Here is a 19,140-nt window from a genome sequence, read left to right as displayed (position 1 = left end):
CCAAGCTGCTCTTCCTGAGTAGGGTGTGATGGGCACTTGGCTATGTGCTATGAAACAAAATCAGGAAAGTTCTGGTTACATCTTTAATACAATACTATATCTCTTTCAATCATCTCATTGGTCTCATGGTGTCAGAAGGGCCATTGTTCACTCTCTGTAAAAGCAGCACAGGAATTAGTAAGGTCATTTGGGGCACCAGATCCATGTCTTTGAGAATCCCATGATAAAATAAATGAAGAATTAAAGACATAACACTGGATCATAATTCTATCAGTAATACTGCAACAATAACATTTTAAAAATCTTGGTATCATTGCAGAATGTCAGTACTGAAAGATGGGCCCTCCCATGTTTGTACAGAAACTTGGTTTAAATCGCACCATTAACATCTCAAGGATATTAACATCCTGTTTTAGTCCATGTGGGGGAACTATTAGCCAAACTAACAAAATTTGTCAAATGACCTCCTAATGATGCAATTAGTCATAACATTTCAGTTTTTTGCAACTTTTTACTTTAACAGAAAAAAAACTAATGCAAATTTAACATGGATTAACAGTCTACTGAGAGACTTAACTGGCAAATTAATCTTCACTTAAGGGCTTCATCCCTCTGCCACCCACAGCAATGGGAAGCCTGTGCGATACATCAAACTCAGAAAGTGGCATGTGTTGATGATGAACAAGGGAAGGAGGAGGAACTCCTTTAGGTACATCAGAGGTACCAAACACCAACGTCTTCCATTAACATTACTTCCAATGTCAAATTGCTGTGGGACACCCACAGTGGTCAAGAGCAGCACCCTCTTTTTAAGCTGATGGCAGTGGATTGCTGGGACCTCAGAAATCTGAAAACCCAGCCCCTGAGTTCAAATCCCACCTTAGCAACTGGAGAATTTGATTTCAGTTAAGTACCAAATGTGAAGTGAAAAAAATCAGCCCAGTTATGGTGATCATGAAACTATTGATGTAAAGGTATCACATCTAGTTCATTAATATTCTGTGGCGAAGCAAAATTCCCATCCTTACTCAGTCTTGATTTGGAGGTAGCAGTGTTGAACTGGGGGTGTACAAAGTTAAAAATCACACAACACCAGGTTATGGTCCAACAGGTTTATTTGGGAGCACTAGCTTTCGGAGCGCTGCTCCTTCATCAGATGCTCCTGATGAAGGAGCAGGGCTCCGAAAGCTAGTGCTTTCAAAAATTCCTGTTGGACTATAACCTGGCGTTGTGTGACTTTTAACTTTACCCATTTCTTGTTTTTCAGAGACCTCAGACCCACCGCAATGCAACTGACTCTTAACTGTCCTCTGAATTGGTCCAGCAAGTCATTGAGTTGAATAGGAATGGGTACTAAACATTGGTCATGCCAGGTAGGAACACAACCTCCAAATGACTAAGAAAAAGTTATTTTTGTGATACTTATATACTTCATTTCAACTTGTTCTCACACATTGAAAGAGTCTTGTAGCTGAACCTTTGTTTCCTTACATTTAAAAAAAAATGCATATTTTAGTGTATAAACAAAAATGTGCATTTCAGTCACCCCTTTCACATTGTCAGCATACTTGTATGACTTTAAAGCTAGTGAAGCTTAGACACTTGAAATATAGAGAAAGTTGGTAGCCAATTTGTGTGCAGAAAACTCTACAAGCATCAGCAAGATAAGGAGGGTGATATCTGCTTTTTTACTCATTTTGATTGAGGGACAAATACTGATTTAGGAAACTAGAGAGAACTCCCTTTCCCTTCTTAGAATTAGTCTTTTATTTCCACCTGAAAGATCATGTAGGACTTTGGGTTTTTAATAAGTAATATCAACTTGAGGTAATATCAACTTTATTCTAACATTGAAACGTGCACACATGAATCCATGGGTAATAATCGCTTGGTTCATGTGACACACTCACCAAATTTCTTGCCTATTTCAGAAATATACAATTTGAACATGTGGACTTTTGACAGTCCGGATAGTCCAGGCTAATGGGAGGCAGACAGGAGACATCAGTGCAAAAGATAAGGCTGAAGCAATGGCAGCAATCTCAGCCAGAAGTGCTGAATGGAAGATCCATCTTGGTCTCCTCCAGTGGCCTTCAGTATCCCAGATGCCAGTCTTCAGCCAATTTGATTCACTCCACATTATAAAAAGTATTAGTTGAAGGCACTAGCTAATGCAAAGGCTTTGGACCCTGAAAACATTCTGGCAATAGCACCGAAGACTTGTATCCCAGAACTTGCTGTACTCCTAGCCAAACTGTCCCAGTACAGTTGTAACACTGGATCTACCCAACAATATGGAAAATTGCCCAGGTAATTTCTCTATGCAAAAACCAGGATCAATTCAACCCAGCCAATTAATGGCCAATGAGTCCACTCTAAATCATCAGTAAAATGGTGAAAGGTGTCATCAACAGCAGCACCTGCTCAGCAATAACCTGCTGAGTGGCGCCCAGATTGGGTTCCGCCAGGGCCCCTCAGCTTCTGACCTCATTATAACTTTGGTTCAAAAATGTATGAAAGAGCTAAATTCCAGAGGTGAGGTGAGAGTGACAGCCCTTGATAAGAAGGCTGCATTTAACCAAGTCAGACAGTAGCCCCAGCAAAACTTGAATCAATGGGTATCAGGGGGCATACTCTCTGCTGGTTTGAGCCATTCCTGGCATATAGGAAAATGGTCATGGACGATAGAAATCAATCATCTCAGCTCCATGACATCTCTGTAGGAGTACCTCGGGGTAGTGTCCTAGCCCTAACTATCCTCATTGTTTCGATGACTTTTCCTTCATTATTAACTTAGAAGTTGGGATGGCTGCACAACATTCAGCACCATTCACGACTCCTTAGATACTGAAGCAGTCCATGTTCAAATTCAGCAAGAACAGGACAATAATCAGGCTTGAAATCTTCGAGGAGAAAGTGAGGTCTGCAGATGCTGGAGATCAAAGTTGAAACTTTATTGCTGGAACAGCACAGCAGGTCAGGCAGCATCCAGGGAACAGGAGATTCGACGTTTCGGGCACAGGCCCTTCTTCAGGAATGACTCATTCCTGAAGAAGGGCCTGTGCCCGAAACGTCGAATCTCCTGTTCCCTGGATGCTGCCTGACCTGCTGTGCTGTTCCAGCAATAAAGTTTCAACAATAATCAGGCTTGGACTGACAAGTAGCAAGTAATATTCATGCCACACAAATACTACACAATGACTATTTCCAATAAGAGACAACCTAACCACTGCCCATTGGTTCAATGGTGTTACTATCACTGAATCTCCCCCTATCAACATCCTTGTGTTATCAGTGACCAGCAACTCAACTGGACTTGCCATAAAAATACAATGGCTGCAAGAGCAGGTCAAAGGCTAGGAATATTGCAGTGAATAACTCACCTCTTGTCTCCTGAAACCTATCCACCATCTACAAGATGTACAAAATGTCCATATTACAGAGGAGGAAGTGCTGGATGTCTTGAAACGCATAAAGGTGGATAAATCCCCAGAACCTGATCAGGAGTACCCTAGAACCCTGTGGGAAGCTAGAGAAGTGATTGCTGGGCCTGTTGTTCAGAGATTTGTATCATCGATAGTCACAGGTGATGTGCCGGATGATTGGAGGTTGGCTAACGTGGTTGCCACTGTTTAAGAAGGATGGTAAGGACAAGCCAGGGAACTATAGACCAGTGAGCCTGACATCGGTAGTGGGCAATTTGTTGGAGGGAATCCTGAGGGACAGGATGTACATGTATTTGGAAAGGCAAGGACTGATTAGAGATAGTCAACATGGCTTTGTAAGTGGGAAATCATGTCTCACAAACTTGATTAAGTTTTTTGAGGAAGTAACAAAGAGGATTGATGTGGGCAGAGCAGTAGATGTGATCCAAATGGACTTCAGTAAGGCGTTCAACAAGGTTCCTCGTGGGAGTCTGATTAGCAAGGTTAGATCACACGGAATACAGGGAGAACTAGCCATTTGGATACAGAACTGGCTCAAAGGTAGAAGTCAGAGGGTGGTGGTGGAGGGTTGTTTTTCAAACTGGAGGCCTGTGACCAGTGGAGTGCCACAATGATAGGTGCTGGGTCCTCTACTTTTCGTCATTTATATAAATGATTTGGATTCGTGCATAAGAGGTACAGTTAGTCAGTTTGCAGATAACACCAAAATTGGAGGTGTAGTGGACAGCAAAGAGGGTTATCTCAGATTACAACAGGATCTGGATCAGATGGGCCAATGGGCAAAGAAGTGGCAGATAGAGTTTAATTCAGATAAATGCAAGGTGCTGCATTTTGGGGAAGCAAATCTTAGCAGGACTTATACACTTCATGGTAAGGTCCTAGGTAGTGTTGCTGAACAAAGAGACCTTGGAGTGCAGGTTCATAGCTCCTTGAAAGTGGAGTCGCAGGTAGATAGGATAGTGAAGAAGGCATTTGGTATGCTTTCTTTTATTGGTCAGAGTATTGAGTACAGGAGTTGGGAGGTCATGTTGCAGCTATACAGGACATTGGTTAGGCCACTGTTGGAATATTGCATGCAATTCTGGTCTCCTTCCTATCGGAAAGATGTTGTGAAACTTGAAAGGGTTCAGAAAAGATTTACAAGGATGTTGCCAGGGTTGGAGGATTTGAGCTATAGGGAAAGGCTGAACAGGCTGGGGCTGTTTTCCCTGGAGCATCGGAGGCTATAGAGGTTTACAAAATTATGAGGGGCATGGATAGGGTAAATAGACAAAGTCCAGAACTAGAGGGCATAGGTTTAGGGTGAGAGGGGAAAGATATAAAAGAGACCTAAGGGGTAACTTTTTCATGCAGAGGGTGGTACATGTATGGAATGAGCTGCCAGAGGATGTGGTGGAGGCTGGTACAATTGCAACATTTAAGAGGCATTTGGATGGGTATATGAATAGGAAGGGTTTGGAGGGATATGGGCAGGTGCTGGCAGGTGGGACTAGATTGGGTTGGGATATCTGGTCAGCATGGGTGGGTTGGACCGAAGGGTCTGTTTCCATGCTGTACATCTCTACGACTCTAAGTCAAGAGTGTGATGGAATACTCCCAACTTGCAGCCCCAAATCACCCAAGATGTTTGACATCATCCAGGACAAAGCAGCCTGCTTGATTGGCACCACATCCACACGCATGCACTCCCTCCACCACCAATGTTCAGTAGCAGCATACCTACAAAATGTACAGCAGAAACTCACGAAAAAATCATTAGACAGCATTTTCCGAGCCCATGATCACTTCCATGTAGAAGGATAAGGGTAGCAGATACATGGGAACATACCATCTGCTAGGTCCCCTCCAAGCCACTCATCATCCAGACATGGAAGTATATATATCACCTTTCCGTCAGTGTTGCTGGGTCGAAATCCTGAAATTCTCTTGCCAACATCATTGTGGGTCTACCTACAGCATGTGGACTGCAGCGGTTAAAGAAGACACCTCACCATGACCTCAAGAGCAACTATGGACAGGTAATAAATGTTGGTCAGCCAGTGGCACCCCACATCCCAGGAGTGAATAAAAATTCACTCATCTCTGACCTTATCAAATAGAGGACCAGGTTTAAAAGGCATTCAATAGCCTACTACTATTCCCAAGTCCAATGTTGTAAATCTGGATTCTACTGTGGGTTTTTCAGTGTGCACAAAATATTCCTTTGTTATTGTTCAACATCTGTTTCAGGCAGTGTTCCTTAGAGATGTCACAAACATTTGGATCAAGACCAGATGTGTACTGCTCAGCTGTGAGCAAATTATTCTCAGCATATTTTATGTAACTCTCTTACTTCACATTTTTGTTATATCAAGAATGTATCACAACACATAATTAACTAACAGGAACAGGTTTGTATTTCAAGACAGTAGTTCTCTAATCAGTTTAATTAGTTCTGAAAGAATTTCTTTCAGTAATTTATATCTGGTCTGTTGTAAAGGCAATATCTGACCATTTTTACAAATGAAATATTAAAATTGTTCACAAAATCAGTTCCAATTTCAGGATCCAGGCAGTCCATACTGACTGAGTTTGGCTCACAGTCTGACAACATGGTGATTAAATATTCTCAATGGCTGACATGGTGCCTACTCCTTCCTGAAATCTCTCCACTTTTCTCTCCTCCTTTGAGACACTCCTTCATCTGTCTCCTCATATCTGTCATGTTGGTAAGTTTGTGTTCAGTAATGCTCCTGAGATCACTCTGGAATATTGTACAGCACTAAGGGGGACCACGTAACCATATTGAGAGGGTGACCTTTTGAATGAGGCCAGATTGCATTTTGAAGTTCGATTAAAGATAAGGAAACTATTTAGCAGAGCTATCCATAGCACTGACTCGCTCCCCTGCAGTTAAAAACTCCTATTTGCCAATCAGAACAGGATCACAATTGTCAGTGATAGCTCTTTTGATTGAAGGAGGCTAGAAGGAAGAGTATTCATTTAGCAGACAAAGAAAACTAAAAACAAGTTGTTTAAACACATCAAAAATGAGGAGTGTTTGTATAACTTTAACCATCTATGGTTGCACAATATTGACCTTGAAAGCTAAATTCACCAGAATGATACTAGGGCTAAAAGGATTAAAGTGAGGACAGGCTACATAGAACAATCATGCATATCATTGAAGTTAGATGATTAAAAATTGCATTAATTTAGTGTTTACAGGATTTCTTAGGGTAGATGGACCATTCAGGACCAGGACAAAGAGGAATAAACTTAGAATTAGATCCAGCCTCATTACAGCTGTTGAGAAAAAACACTTCTTCACACAAAAGGTAGTGGAAATCTGGAATTCACCTTCACCTTACAAAACAAAAAAAACTTGGCAAAAGGTCAATTGAAAATTTCAAAACTGAAATTGATATTTTCTCATCAGTCAATGTTGGGAAAGCAAGGCAGGTAGATGAGATTAATGTACAACCATCCAGGATCTAACTGAATGACAGAACAGGTTTGAAGGGTTGAATGACCTTCTCTCTTCCCAAGATAACTGATCTTTTTCCACACACTTAAACAATTAGCAAGAAGTGACATTACCTCATAAAACTGACACCTCAACAATAAATTAGCTTAGATCTTTAATTTTGAGCCATGAGCTTGAAATAATTAATATTCCCAGGCTGAATACATGGCTAATTTTTCTCTCTGAGTCAGAAAGGTGCAGGTTCAAGTCATACTCCAGAAACTTGAGTACACAGACTATGCAGACACACCCTGTGCAGTACTGAGGGAATGGTGCACTGTCAGAGGGGCATCTTAGAAGGAATGCTGCATTGTCAGATAGGCAGTACTGAGAGAGCACTACATTGCTGGAGGTACGATATTTTAGATGAGATGTTAAACTGACTTATTGTGAAGTTGAAGATACAATAGCATCATCTTGAAGAAATAGATGTTGTTAAACTTGAGAGAGTACAGAAAGATTTGTAGGGATGCTGCTGGGACTGAAGGGTTTGAGTTATTGGGCTGGGCTTTCTCCCTGGAGCACTGGAGGCTGAACGGTAACACTATAGACCTCTATAAAATTATGATGGGCATAGATATTAAATAGTCAAAGTCTCTCTCCTAGGGGGAGTCCAAAACTAGAGGATGTAGGTTTAAGGTAGGAGGGGAAAGATTTTAAATGGACCTGAGGGATAACTTTTTCAAGCAGAGATTGGTGTTTGTGGTGAAATGGTGGAGACAGATACAATTACAATATTTATAGAGTCATAGAGATGTACAGCACAGAAATTGGACTCTTCAGTCCAACTCATCCATGCCAACCAAATATCCTAAATGAATCTAATCCCATTTGCCAGCACTTGGCCCATATCCCTCTAAACCTTTCCTATTCATATACCCATCCAGATGCTTTTTAAATGTTGTAATTGTATCAGCTGCCACCACTTCCTCTGGCAGCTCATTCCATACACTCACCTCTGTGAAAAATTTGCCCATTAGGTCCCCTTTCAGTCTTCACCCTCTCACTCTAAACCTATGCCCTCTAGTTCTGGATTCCCCCCACCCCAGGGAAAAGACTTTGTCTAGTTATCCTATCCATTTCCCTCATGATTTTATAAATCTCTATAAGGTCATCCCTCAGTCTCCGACGTTCCAGGGAAAACAACTCTAGTCTATTCAGCCTCTCCCTATAGCTCAAATTCTCTAAACCTGGCAACATCCTTGTAAATCTTTTCTGAACCCTTTCAAGTTTCACATCCTTCCGATAGGATTATACGCAATATTCCAAAAGTGGCCAAACCAAGCCACAGCATGACCTCCCAACGCCTATATTCGATGCTCTGACCCATAAAGGTTAAAAGGCCTCTGGTTGGGTTTATGTATAGGAAGGGTTTAGAGGGAAATGGGCCAAATGGGACTAGGTCAGATTGGGATGTCTGGCTAATGCAGACAAGTTGGATGGAAGTGTCTGTTTCCATGCTGTACAACTCTATAAGTAAAAGAGGTTTCTCAACAATGGCTGATGGCTGATATCCAAATCTCAAAGAATATCATTAAAATAGATGATCAGGTCATATTATGTTGCTAATTGGGGAAGAAAGCTGTGTGTAAATTGAGTGTTGCATTTCCCAGGTTACAACAGTGATCACATTTCAACAGTCCTTCATTGACTGTGAAGTACATTGAAACAACCTGAGTTATTGTCCCTACACATATAATGTCTGTCTATCTATCTCATGAGGCAAAACTCAGGCTATCTTGAACATAGGTTGATTCACGCTCCTTCATTCAGCCCAATTTAGCGAGTGGATACTTATTTTTCAATAAATGCTCCAAATAACATCAACAGCTATCAATCCTGCCTGAAATGAATAAACATCCTCCCTCAGTTTGCTCCATTAATAGTGAAGTCATGAAAGCTGCAAAGGAAATGCAAATTTTTTTTACTTAAAGAGCTGGTATGTAATGAAATCTATTTTCTATAAGGCATTCCTCCCCCTAGGACACCCCAGTTGGTGTTCCTTTTGGAGTTAACCTGTGGTGTTAATGAGTAAATATTTTTAACTAAGCAAAAACTCAGAAACTTAGAAACAAAATGCATCAAATAAAATCAGTCATTGCATCAACTCTCTCTAAAAGTCGGTTAATGTATTCACGTCCTGAAACAGCCTTCATTGCCCAAAAGGAAAGCAGTTGCCCGAGGTGAACAGCTTCCCCATGCTGGCTGGCATATAACGGTCTCTTACCTCCCAGTGCCATCACAATGATTTATGGACAGAAGCTTCAAAGAAACTCAAGCTCACAGAACATTTAAAAGTTGCAATTTAGGAACATATTTGTCACGTATAACTGAGTTAAGTGGGTGAGTGCTACATGCTAGCACAGATAATGGAAGACACTAACTCATGTTAGAAAGGAAATTGATCTCACATTTTCAAAACAATAAGCTTTGAGAGAAAGAACACCCAATTGGCTGTGGCCCTGCTGTCTCGGTGATTGGATAGGCTTCAGCCAGAGCAGTAGGTCAGCAAGTGAAATGTCAGGGGAGGAGTTAGAGACTAAAGCCAGTAAAGCTAAGAGGAAGAACAGACAGGGAGAGGTGACTGAAAACAGCAGGATTTGCAGTCTGAAGTCCATTTGTTTAAATGCTTAGGAGTATGAAAGGTAAGGCCGATGAATTTACAGCTAGGACTATTACATATATCTATGATGCTGCAGCTCTTACAGAGACTTGGTTGCGAGAGGGACAAGAATGGCAGCTTAATGTTCCAGGATTTGATGTTTCAGGCAAGGTAGAGAGGGATGTAAAAGAGGTGGGGGAGTTGCGTTACTGATAAGGGAGAATATCAAAGCTGTACTGAGCGAGGACACCTTGGAGGGCTCATCTAGTGAGACCATTTGGGTAGAGCTCAGGAATAGAAAGGGTGCAATCATTTGATTGATTTGTACTATAGGGTTCCCAACAGCTAGCAGGAGAAAGAGGGGTAAAGAGGTGGACGGATTATGGAAAAATTAGAAAATAACAGGGTCGTTGTAGTGGGTGATTTTAACTTCCCACACATTGACTGGGCCTCCCTTAGTACCAGGGGCTTGACTTGGAAGGTGAATTTGTTAGGTACATCCAGGAGGATTTCTTGAAGCAATATGTAAATAGCCTAACTAGGGAACAGGCCGTGCTAGACATGGTATTGAGGACTAAACTTGGCCAGTTGATCAAGTTTTAATGGGAGAGCATTTTAGGAACAGTGATCATAATACCATAAATTTCAAGTTACTTATGGATAAGTATAACAGTAGTCCTTGGGTGAAATTTGTAAATTGGGAGAAGGTTAACTACAACAACTTTTGGCAGGAACTGTTTGTTTGAGGGTAAATCTACATGTGTTATGAGGGAATCTTTTAAAGACCAGTTGATTAGAGTTCAGGACCAGCATGTTACTGTGAAAATGAAAGTTAAGGATAACAAGATTCGGGAATCTTTGATGACGAAAAATTGTGAGCTTAGTCAGAAAGAAAAATGAGGCATATGAATTTAGGAAACTAAAGGTAGACAGAGCACTCGAGGAATATAAAGACAATAGCAAAGAACTTAAACAACAAGTTAGGAAAGCTTAAAGGGGCACAAGAACCTGACATTCTATCCCAGAATGCTGAGGGAGCCCAGGGAGGAAATTGCTGGGGTCTTGAATGAGATATTTGTATTTGCTTTAGTCACAGATGAGGTCCTAAAGGACTGGTGAATAAACAATGCTGTTCCTTTGTTTAAGGGCAATAGGGATTATCCAGGAATTTATAGACTGACAAGATTTATGTTGAGAGTAGGAAAATAACTGGGGAGGCTTCTTACGAACAGGATTTCTTCACATTTGGAAAAATATGGGCTTATTAGTTAGGAAACATGGCTTTGAGCAGGAGGGGTCGTGCCTGACAAATTTGATTGAGTTTTTTGAGGAACTGACAAAGATGATTGGTGAGGTCAGGATGGTAAATGTTGTCTATCTGGATTTTAGCTAGGCTCTCATGACAGGTTGATACAGAATTTGAAGTCACATGGGATCCACTGTGAGTTGATAACATGGATACAGAACTGGCTTGGTCATGGAAAACAGAGAGTAGCAGTGGATAGATAATTCTCTGACTGGAGATTTGTGACCAGTGGTGTTCCACAGGGACCAGTGCCAGGACCCCTGTTGTTTAAAATATATATAAATGATTCGGAGGAGAAAGTAAGTGGTCTGATTAATAAGTTTGCAGATTACATAAAGATTGGGGGAGCTGTGGATAGTGAGGAGGATTTCCAAAGAATACAGTAGGATATAGATATACTGGAGATGTAGGTAGAGAAATGGCAGGTGCAATTTAATCTGGACAAATGCGAGGTGCAATTGTTCTGCTATAACACATGATTCATCAGTGTGAATTGGCTATAATGAGATTGATGAATTATGGATGTTGTTTGGATAATGCAAACTTTCTGCTGAACAGGTATAACAGTTTTCTATTAGCAATCTTCTACAGAGCAATTTTCCATAGCATGAGGTTGCAGAGGAACACAACTGTGGCGTAATAGCAGAACAATCTGTCAGACATTTTGAAAGATCTAACGCAGGAGAACAGTACACAGTAAATGACTACCCTTAGTATCTTCAACAGATGGAGGAATCTGGACATTAGGGTCCACATTTCCCTGAAAGTGGCCACACAAGTAGAAATGGTGTCAAGAAGGCCTACGGCTTGCTTGCCTTCATTGCTTGGGGCTGAACAAGTCATGTTTCAGCTTTATAGAACTTTAGTTAGGCTATATTTGGAATATTGTGTAGAATTCTGGTCGCCACACCACCTGAAGGATGTGGAAGCTTTGGAGGAGGGGGTACAGAAAAGATTTACCAGGATGTTGCCTAGTTTGGTGAGTATTAGCTATGAGAGATTTGACAAACTCTGTTTTCACTTGAACATCGGATGATGAGGGGCGGATGAAAGAAGCTTGAAAAATAGACATGGATGGAATAGATAGTTGGAGTCTTTTTCCAAGGGTAGAAAGGTCAATTACAATGGGACAGAGGTATAAGGTAAATGGGGATACATTTAAAGGAGGTGTGAGAGGCATGATTTTTACACCAGGGTGGTTACTGTCTCAAAAATGCAGCCAGAGGAGGTGTTTAAGAAGCAATGTGACAGATACACAAATAGACAGGGAATAGAGGGATATGGACTGCATCCAGGCAAAAGATTTTTGGATGAGAAAGGTATCATGAGTATTGCAGGCTTGATAGGCCAAAGGGTCCATTCCTGTGCTGAATTCTTTGTTCTTTGTTCAGCTCATCTTTACGATGATCTGACTGGTTGATATGGATGCGGGAGCTAATTTATTTTTTGAAATGCTAATAAACAAAGACATGGCTTAAAAAGCCAACAATTGGCATGCTGTGCAATTGATGTGAAGGCTTGGTGAAAATGGCCAGGTTGCCTCCTCTGTAGTAACTTACTGGATTCACAGTGAGTACAATACCAACAAAGGAATGAGCGGTCAATGAAAAGCTTGCGACTTCGCTACAATACATCAATCTGAAACCAAGGATGCAAAGAGTGTTTGAAATCCTTGTGTTGGTCTTGACATAAAGCATTCATTTACAAATAGAGCCTCAGTGGCAAAATGTGAAAGGTTCACTTACATTTTCAGTAGCTGAAACACTCGCAATGTAATTGTTCAGAGCAGCATTTCCTCTGATACACTACACAGAATTGTGTAGAATATACAATACAGAAACAGGACAACACAACACAAAACTTCTCCCATTCTTTTTACTCCATCTAGACTGACACATCATTGCAGTATTGGTGGAGTGCTGCACTGTCAGAGAGGCCACCTTCCGGATGAGACAATAAACCGAAGCCCCATTTCAGCAGGACATAATAGATTTGAAGATTTGAAAAAGCGTTCTCTCCAGCATCATGGTCAGTACTAAGTATTGAAACAATATCAATAAAGAATAGATTTTTTGGTTATTATCACATTGGTGTTTATGAGAGCTTCTTCTGCTGTGTTTCCTGCATTACAGTACTGACTGCACTACAAAATATATTTCATCAGACGTGAAGCTCCTCAGGATGTCCTGACTTTGCAAAAAGTGTTCTAATAATCCTGTCTGATTTTCCTTTATTGAATGTCACCAGTTTCCCTCTGCAAAAAATGCATCACATCAATGGAAATGAGTTCTGCATAAAGACAGAGAGTGAGTTCATTACCTGTACCAAAGCTCTCCTCTCCACAAAGGGAACACTTCCCAGCATCCATCAAATTCCCAAAGAATTTCCAGCCTGTCGGAGTTTCATATACAGGAATCTTCATGACTTTTCCTACCCTATGAAAAAAAAATGAGCATGTTTGTTTAAGTAAATGGACTGAACACGCGACTTAGAAGTTTGTGGGTTCGAGTCCCACTTCAGACAATCTAAGCTGGCATTCCCTTTGCTTTATTGAGGCTGTGCTGAACTTTTGGAGGTGACGGTTTTTGGTTGAGGCATTGAACTGAGCTCTGTTGCAGACATAAAAGACCCAATGGATGCTGTTTTGAAGTAGAGCACCAAGTTCTTCCTGATATCTGACCAATATATATCCCTCACACACTATCACTAAAAACAGATTATCCATTCATTATCACGTTGTATTATGTGGGATCACGCTGTGCGAAAATTAATTGCCGTAGGTCCATCAATACAACAGTGACCACACTTCAAAAGTGCTTCACTATCTGTAATACATTTTGAGATAGCCTCAGGTTGTGAAAGGCGCAATATAATTGGAAATCCTATTACCATAATGTCTTCCTAAGAAGCAAAAGACTGAATTTTCATGAGGGCTGATTCAGGAAACCTTGCAAATTTGTCTTGCTTAGTAAAAGGCCCTTGTACGCTAGATTTTCATTCCACGCATCAAGGGTAGGATGGAGTTGGGCCCACCACATTCAAAGGCAGGCCCAAAGCAGCTCTGCAAGTGAACGGATGTTCAGACTGGTAGGCTGAAGTGCCCACCCCTGTTTATTAAATCAGCCAATTTTAATTACAGTGTTAGGCTCTCACTCATTCAACCCCTTCATTTTTTATCTAAACTCATGCCTTTCATGTGTCCTTCATTCCCCCAATTAATGCCCATATTCTTGTAATATAGCATCCAACCACAGCAACAGAAAGTACTTTTTTTTACGACAGAGTCTGTCAAATGACAGAGTTTTTGTTTTGATTTCCCATTTGAGAGTTGGACTGAAGTGTCTATTTTCAAGCTATACAACTCAATGGCTCTCTGACTGGGATTTCCGATGTATTTTGCACATGCTCTGACAAGTTGTGAACCACATCTACTAAAAGAAAGGAATGGACTACACTAAAATTATGGGGACATGTGAACTGCTCATCCCTTGCAATGGAGTTGGCAAGTCATGGAGTGTTGTGTGAACGACTACTGTCCACACTGTTATTTCATGCTGGAAAAAATTGTCAGAAAGAGGAATAAGGGCAAGAATTCTGGAATCTAGTGCCTGTAAACCAATGTTGCTCTAACTCTGCCAACATCCAGGCCAGTAAGTATAATAAGATGATGTGCTATCCATTTCCATGCTCCGTAGGACTGGGGCCGGGTCTTAGAGTTCTCTCTCTCTTTTTTTTAAACAAAGTGATGTTTGCACTAACAGTTACAATGGCAGCAACAGTTTAAATTCTCCATAGCTGTAACATTAAGCATACTATGAAACAAGAATTTGCAAGCTAAGGTTAACAAACCTGTACACTTATCGTACTGGCTAATAAATTAGCACTACCATGTTATAGATGCATGGCTGACGCAGACTCTCTCCACTGTGTATATATTGTTGTACTACGTTCAGTTCTGGACACCAGACCTGAAGAATGTACTAGCCTTGGAGAGAGTGTAGTGCAAATTCACCAGAATGTTACCAGAGCTACAAGAATTATGATAACAGGTTGCTTAGACTAAGGTTACTTTCTATTGAACAGAGAAGATTAAGGGGTGATCTAACTGAGGTGTATAAGAAGATTAGGAGAAAGTGAGGAATGCAGATGCTGGAGGTCAGAGTCGAGAGTGTGATGCTGGAAAAGCACAGCAGATCAGGCAGCATCCGAGGAGCAGGAGAATTGACGTTTCGAGCATATGCCCATCACCAGGAATGAGGCGGCTTATGTCCGGAACGTCGATTCTCCTGCTCCTTGGAAGTCTCATTCCCAATGAAGGGCTTATCTCCGAAATGTCGATTCTCCTAATCTTCGAATGCTGCCTGATCTGCTGTGCTTTTCTAGCACCACACTCTCGAATCTGTATAAGAAGATTGAAAGATTTGGTAGGCTCGATAAAGAAAGATATTTCTTCTAGTGGAGGAATCCAGTACAAGAGGGCAGAACCTCAACATTTGAGCAAGGCTATTTGGGGAAGTATCAGGAAGAACATCTTCACATCAAAGACAGTGGAGGTCTGAAACTCCATTTCCATAAAAATGTTGTTGAAGCGAGGGATCAGTGGAAAATGAAATTGACAGATTTTTCGAGGGCAATGTGATAATAGTTTCTGGATCCAAGATAGAGTTAAAATGCAGATCAGCCATGGCCAAACTGAATAGAAGAACTGATTAAAAAGGTTGAAAGATTTCTTCTGCTCCTCGGTGTATGGAATTGGTATCCCTTTTCTTTATTTTGCTATCACAGAGATATTATTCAAGGAAACATCTCTTTATCTGCACCAAATGTATCTGGGATTGGAAATTCTGGTGATGAATACTCTGCTCAATAAAAGGGATTTTCCACTGTGACATTTCCAGTGTGCACAGTCATGATACTTCTCAGATTGTGAATCATTCTTTCCAGGAGGCCTTTATTCCCTGCGCTGTTGTCAGAAGTCTGTCTTTAAAAGTTTTATGATGAATACAACTCAGATTATCCTGAGGAGCCCAAATTCTAACACCCCATTCATAGAGTCATAGAGATGTACAGCATGGAAACAGATCCTTCGGTCCAACCTGTCCATACTGACCAGATATCCCAACCCAATCTAGTTTCACCTGCCAGCACCCGGCCCTTATCCCTCCAAACCCTTCCTATTTATATACCCATCCAAATGCCTCTTAATTGTACCAGCCTCCACCACTTCCTCTGGCAGCTCATTCCATACACGTACCACCTTCTGGTGTGAAAAAATTGCCCCGGAGGTCTCTTTTATATCTTTCCCCTCTCATCCTAAACCTATGCCCTCTAGTTCTGTACTCCCCGAGCCCAGGGAAAAGATTTTGTCTATTTACCCTATCCATGCCCCTCATAATTTTATAAACCTCTATAAGGTCACCCCTCGGCCTCCAACGCTCCAGGGAAAACAGCCCCAGCCTGTTCAGCCTTTTCCTATAGCTCAAATCATCCAAACCTGGCAACATTCTTGTAAATGTTTTCTGAACCCTTTCAAGTTTTACAACATCTTTCCGATAGGAAGGAGACCAGAATTGCATGCAATATTCCAACACTGGCCTAACCAATGTCCTGTATTGCTGCAACATGACCTCCCAACTCCTGTACTCAACACACTCTGACCAATAAAAGAAAGCATACCAAACGCCTATCTTATCTACCTGCAACTTTCAAGGAGCTATGAACCCGCATTCCAAGGTCTCTTTGTTCAGCAACACTCCCTAAGACCTTACTATTAAGTGTATAAGTCCTGCTAAGATTTGCTTTCCCAAAATGCAGCACCTCGCATCTATCTGAATTAAACTCCATCTGCCACTTCTTTGTCCATTGGCCCATCTGGTCCAGATTCTGTTGTAATCTGAGGTAACCCTCTTCGCTGTCCACTACACCTCCAATTTTGGTGTCATCTGCAAACTTACTAACTGTACCTCTTATGCTCGCATCCAAATCATTTATGTAAATGACAAAAAATTGAGGATCCAGCACGGATGCTTGTGGCACTCCATTGGTCAAAGGCCTCCAGTCTGAAAAACAACCCTCCACCACCATTCTCTGCCTTCTACCTTTGAGCCAATTCTGTATCCAAATGGCTAGTTCTCCCTGTATTCCGTGAGATCTAACCTTGCTAATCAGTCTCCCATGGGGAACCTTGTCGAACCCCTCACTGAAGTCCACATAGATCACATCTACTGCTCTGCCCTCATCAATCCTCTGTGTTACTTCCTCAAAAACTCAATCAAGTTTGTGAGACATGATTTCCCATGCACAAAGCCATGTTGACTATTCCGAATCAGTCCTTGCCTTTCCAAATACATGTACATCCTGTCCCTCGGGATTCCCTCCAACAACTTGCCCCCCACTGATGTCAGGCTCACCGGTCTTTGGTTCCCTGGCTTGTCCTCACCACCTTTCTTAAACAGTGGCACCACGTTAGCCAACCTCCAATCTTCCGACACCTCACCTGTGACTATCAATGATACAAATATCTCAGCAAGAGCCCCAGTAATCACTTCTCTAGCTTCCCACAGAGCTATAGGGTACTCCTGATCAGGTCCTGGGGATTTATCCATCTTTACCCATTCCAAGGCATACAGCACTTATTCCTCTGTAATATGGACATTTTGCAAGATGTCACCATCTACTTCCCTACAGTCTATATCTTCCATATCCTTTTCTACAGTAAAGTTTGGTGCAAAATACTCATTTAGTATCTCCCCCATTTTCAGCAGCTCTACACAAAGGCCGCCTTGCTGATCTTTGAAGGGTCCTATTCTCTCCCTAGTTACTCTTTTGTCCTTAATGTATTTGTAAAAAGTCTTTGGATTCTCCTTAATTCTATTTGTCAAAGCTATCTCATATCTCCTCTTAAGTATACTCCTACTTCCTTTATACTCTTCTAAGGATTCACTTGATCTATCTGTCTACACCTTACATATGCTTCCTTCTTTTTCTTAACCAAACCCTCAATTTCTTTAGTCATCCAGCAATCCCTGTACCTACCAGCCTTCCCTTTCACCCAAACAGGAATATACTTTCTCTGGGTTCTCGTTATCTCATTTCTGAAGTCTTCCCATTTTCCAGCCATTCCTTTACCTACGAACATTTGCCCCCAATCAGCTTTCGAAAGTTCTTGCCTAATACCGTCAAAATTGGCCATTCTCCAATTTAGAACTTCAACTTTTAGATCTGGTCTATCCTTTTCCATCACTATTTTAAAACGTATAGAATTATGGTCGCTGGCCCCAAAGTGCTCTCCCACTGACACTTCAGTCACCTGCCCAGCCTTATTTCCCAAGAGTAGATCAAGTTTTGCACCTTCTCTAGTAGGTACATCCACATACTGAATCAGAAAATTGTCTTGTACAGACTCAACAAATTCCTCTCCATCCAAACCCTTAACACTATGGCAGTCCTAGCCTATGTTCGGAAAGTTAAAATCCCCTACCATAACCACCCTATTATTCTTACAGATAGCTGAGATCTCCTTACAAGTTTGTTTCTCAATTTCCCTCTGACTATTGGGGGGTCTATAATACAATCCTAATAAGGTGATCATCCCTTTCTTATTTCTCAGTTCCACTCAAATAACTTCCCTGGATGTAATTCCGGGAATATCCTCCCTCAGCACAGCTGTAATGCTATCCCTTATCAAAAATGCCACTCCTCCTCCTTTCTTGCCTCCCTTTCTATCCTTCCTGTTGCATTTGTATCCTGGAACATTAAGCTGCCAGTCCCGCACATCCGTGAGCCATGTTTCTGTAATTGCTATGATATCCCAGTCCCATGTTCCTAACCATGCCCTGAGTTCATCTGCCTTCCCTGATAGGCCCCTTGCATTGAAATAAATGCAGTTTAATTTATTAATCCTACCTTGTCCCTGACTGTCTTGACTGTTTGACTCGTTTCTGTTCTCAACTGTACCAGTCTCAGATTGATCTCTTTCCTCACTATCTCCCTGGGTCCCACCCCCCCCCACCTTACTAGTTTAAATCCTCCCAAGCAACTCGAGCAAATTTCCCTGCCAGTATATTAGTCCCCTTCCAATTTAGGTGCAATCTGTACTTCTTGTACAGGTCACTTCTACCCCAAAAGAGATTCCAATGATCCAAAAATGTGAATCCTTCTCCCATACACCAGCTCCTCAGCCATGCATTCATCTGCTCTATCCTCCTATTCCTGCCCTCACTAGCTCGTAGCACCGGGAGTAATCCAGATATTACTATTCTCGAGGACCTCCTTTTTAAAT

The 19,140-nt window shown here is 41.5% G+C and overlaps 1 protein-coding gene across 1 annotated transcript in view; it reads right to left on the bottom strand.

Annotated features, from left to right (window-relative positions):
* The window catches only part of pgm5 (phosphoglucomutase 5), a 174,594-nt gene that overhangs the window by 34,252 nt on the left and 121,202 nt on the right, over positions 1 to 19,140 (bottom strand). The window contains exon 7 of the mRNA XM_043716994.2: positions 13,179 to 13,294. Coding sequence (XP_043572929.1) covers positions 13,179 to 13,294 — 116 coding nt within the window. The remainder of the gene's footprint in view (positions 1 to 13,178; positions 13,295 to 19,140) is intronic.

The sequence above is a fragment of the Chiloscyllium plagiosum genome, unplaced genomic scaffold (assembly GCF_037043375.1).
Source record: "Chiloscyllium plagiosum isolate Xiang-an unplaced genomic scaffold, Cpla_swu_hap1 HiC_scaffold_2, whole genome shotgun sequence".
NCBI lineage: Eukaryota > Metazoa > Chordata > Chondrichthyes > Orectolobiformes > Hemiscylliidae > Chiloscyllium > Chiloscyllium plagiosum.
This window is presented reverse-complemented; position numbering and strand designations above follow the sequence as displayed.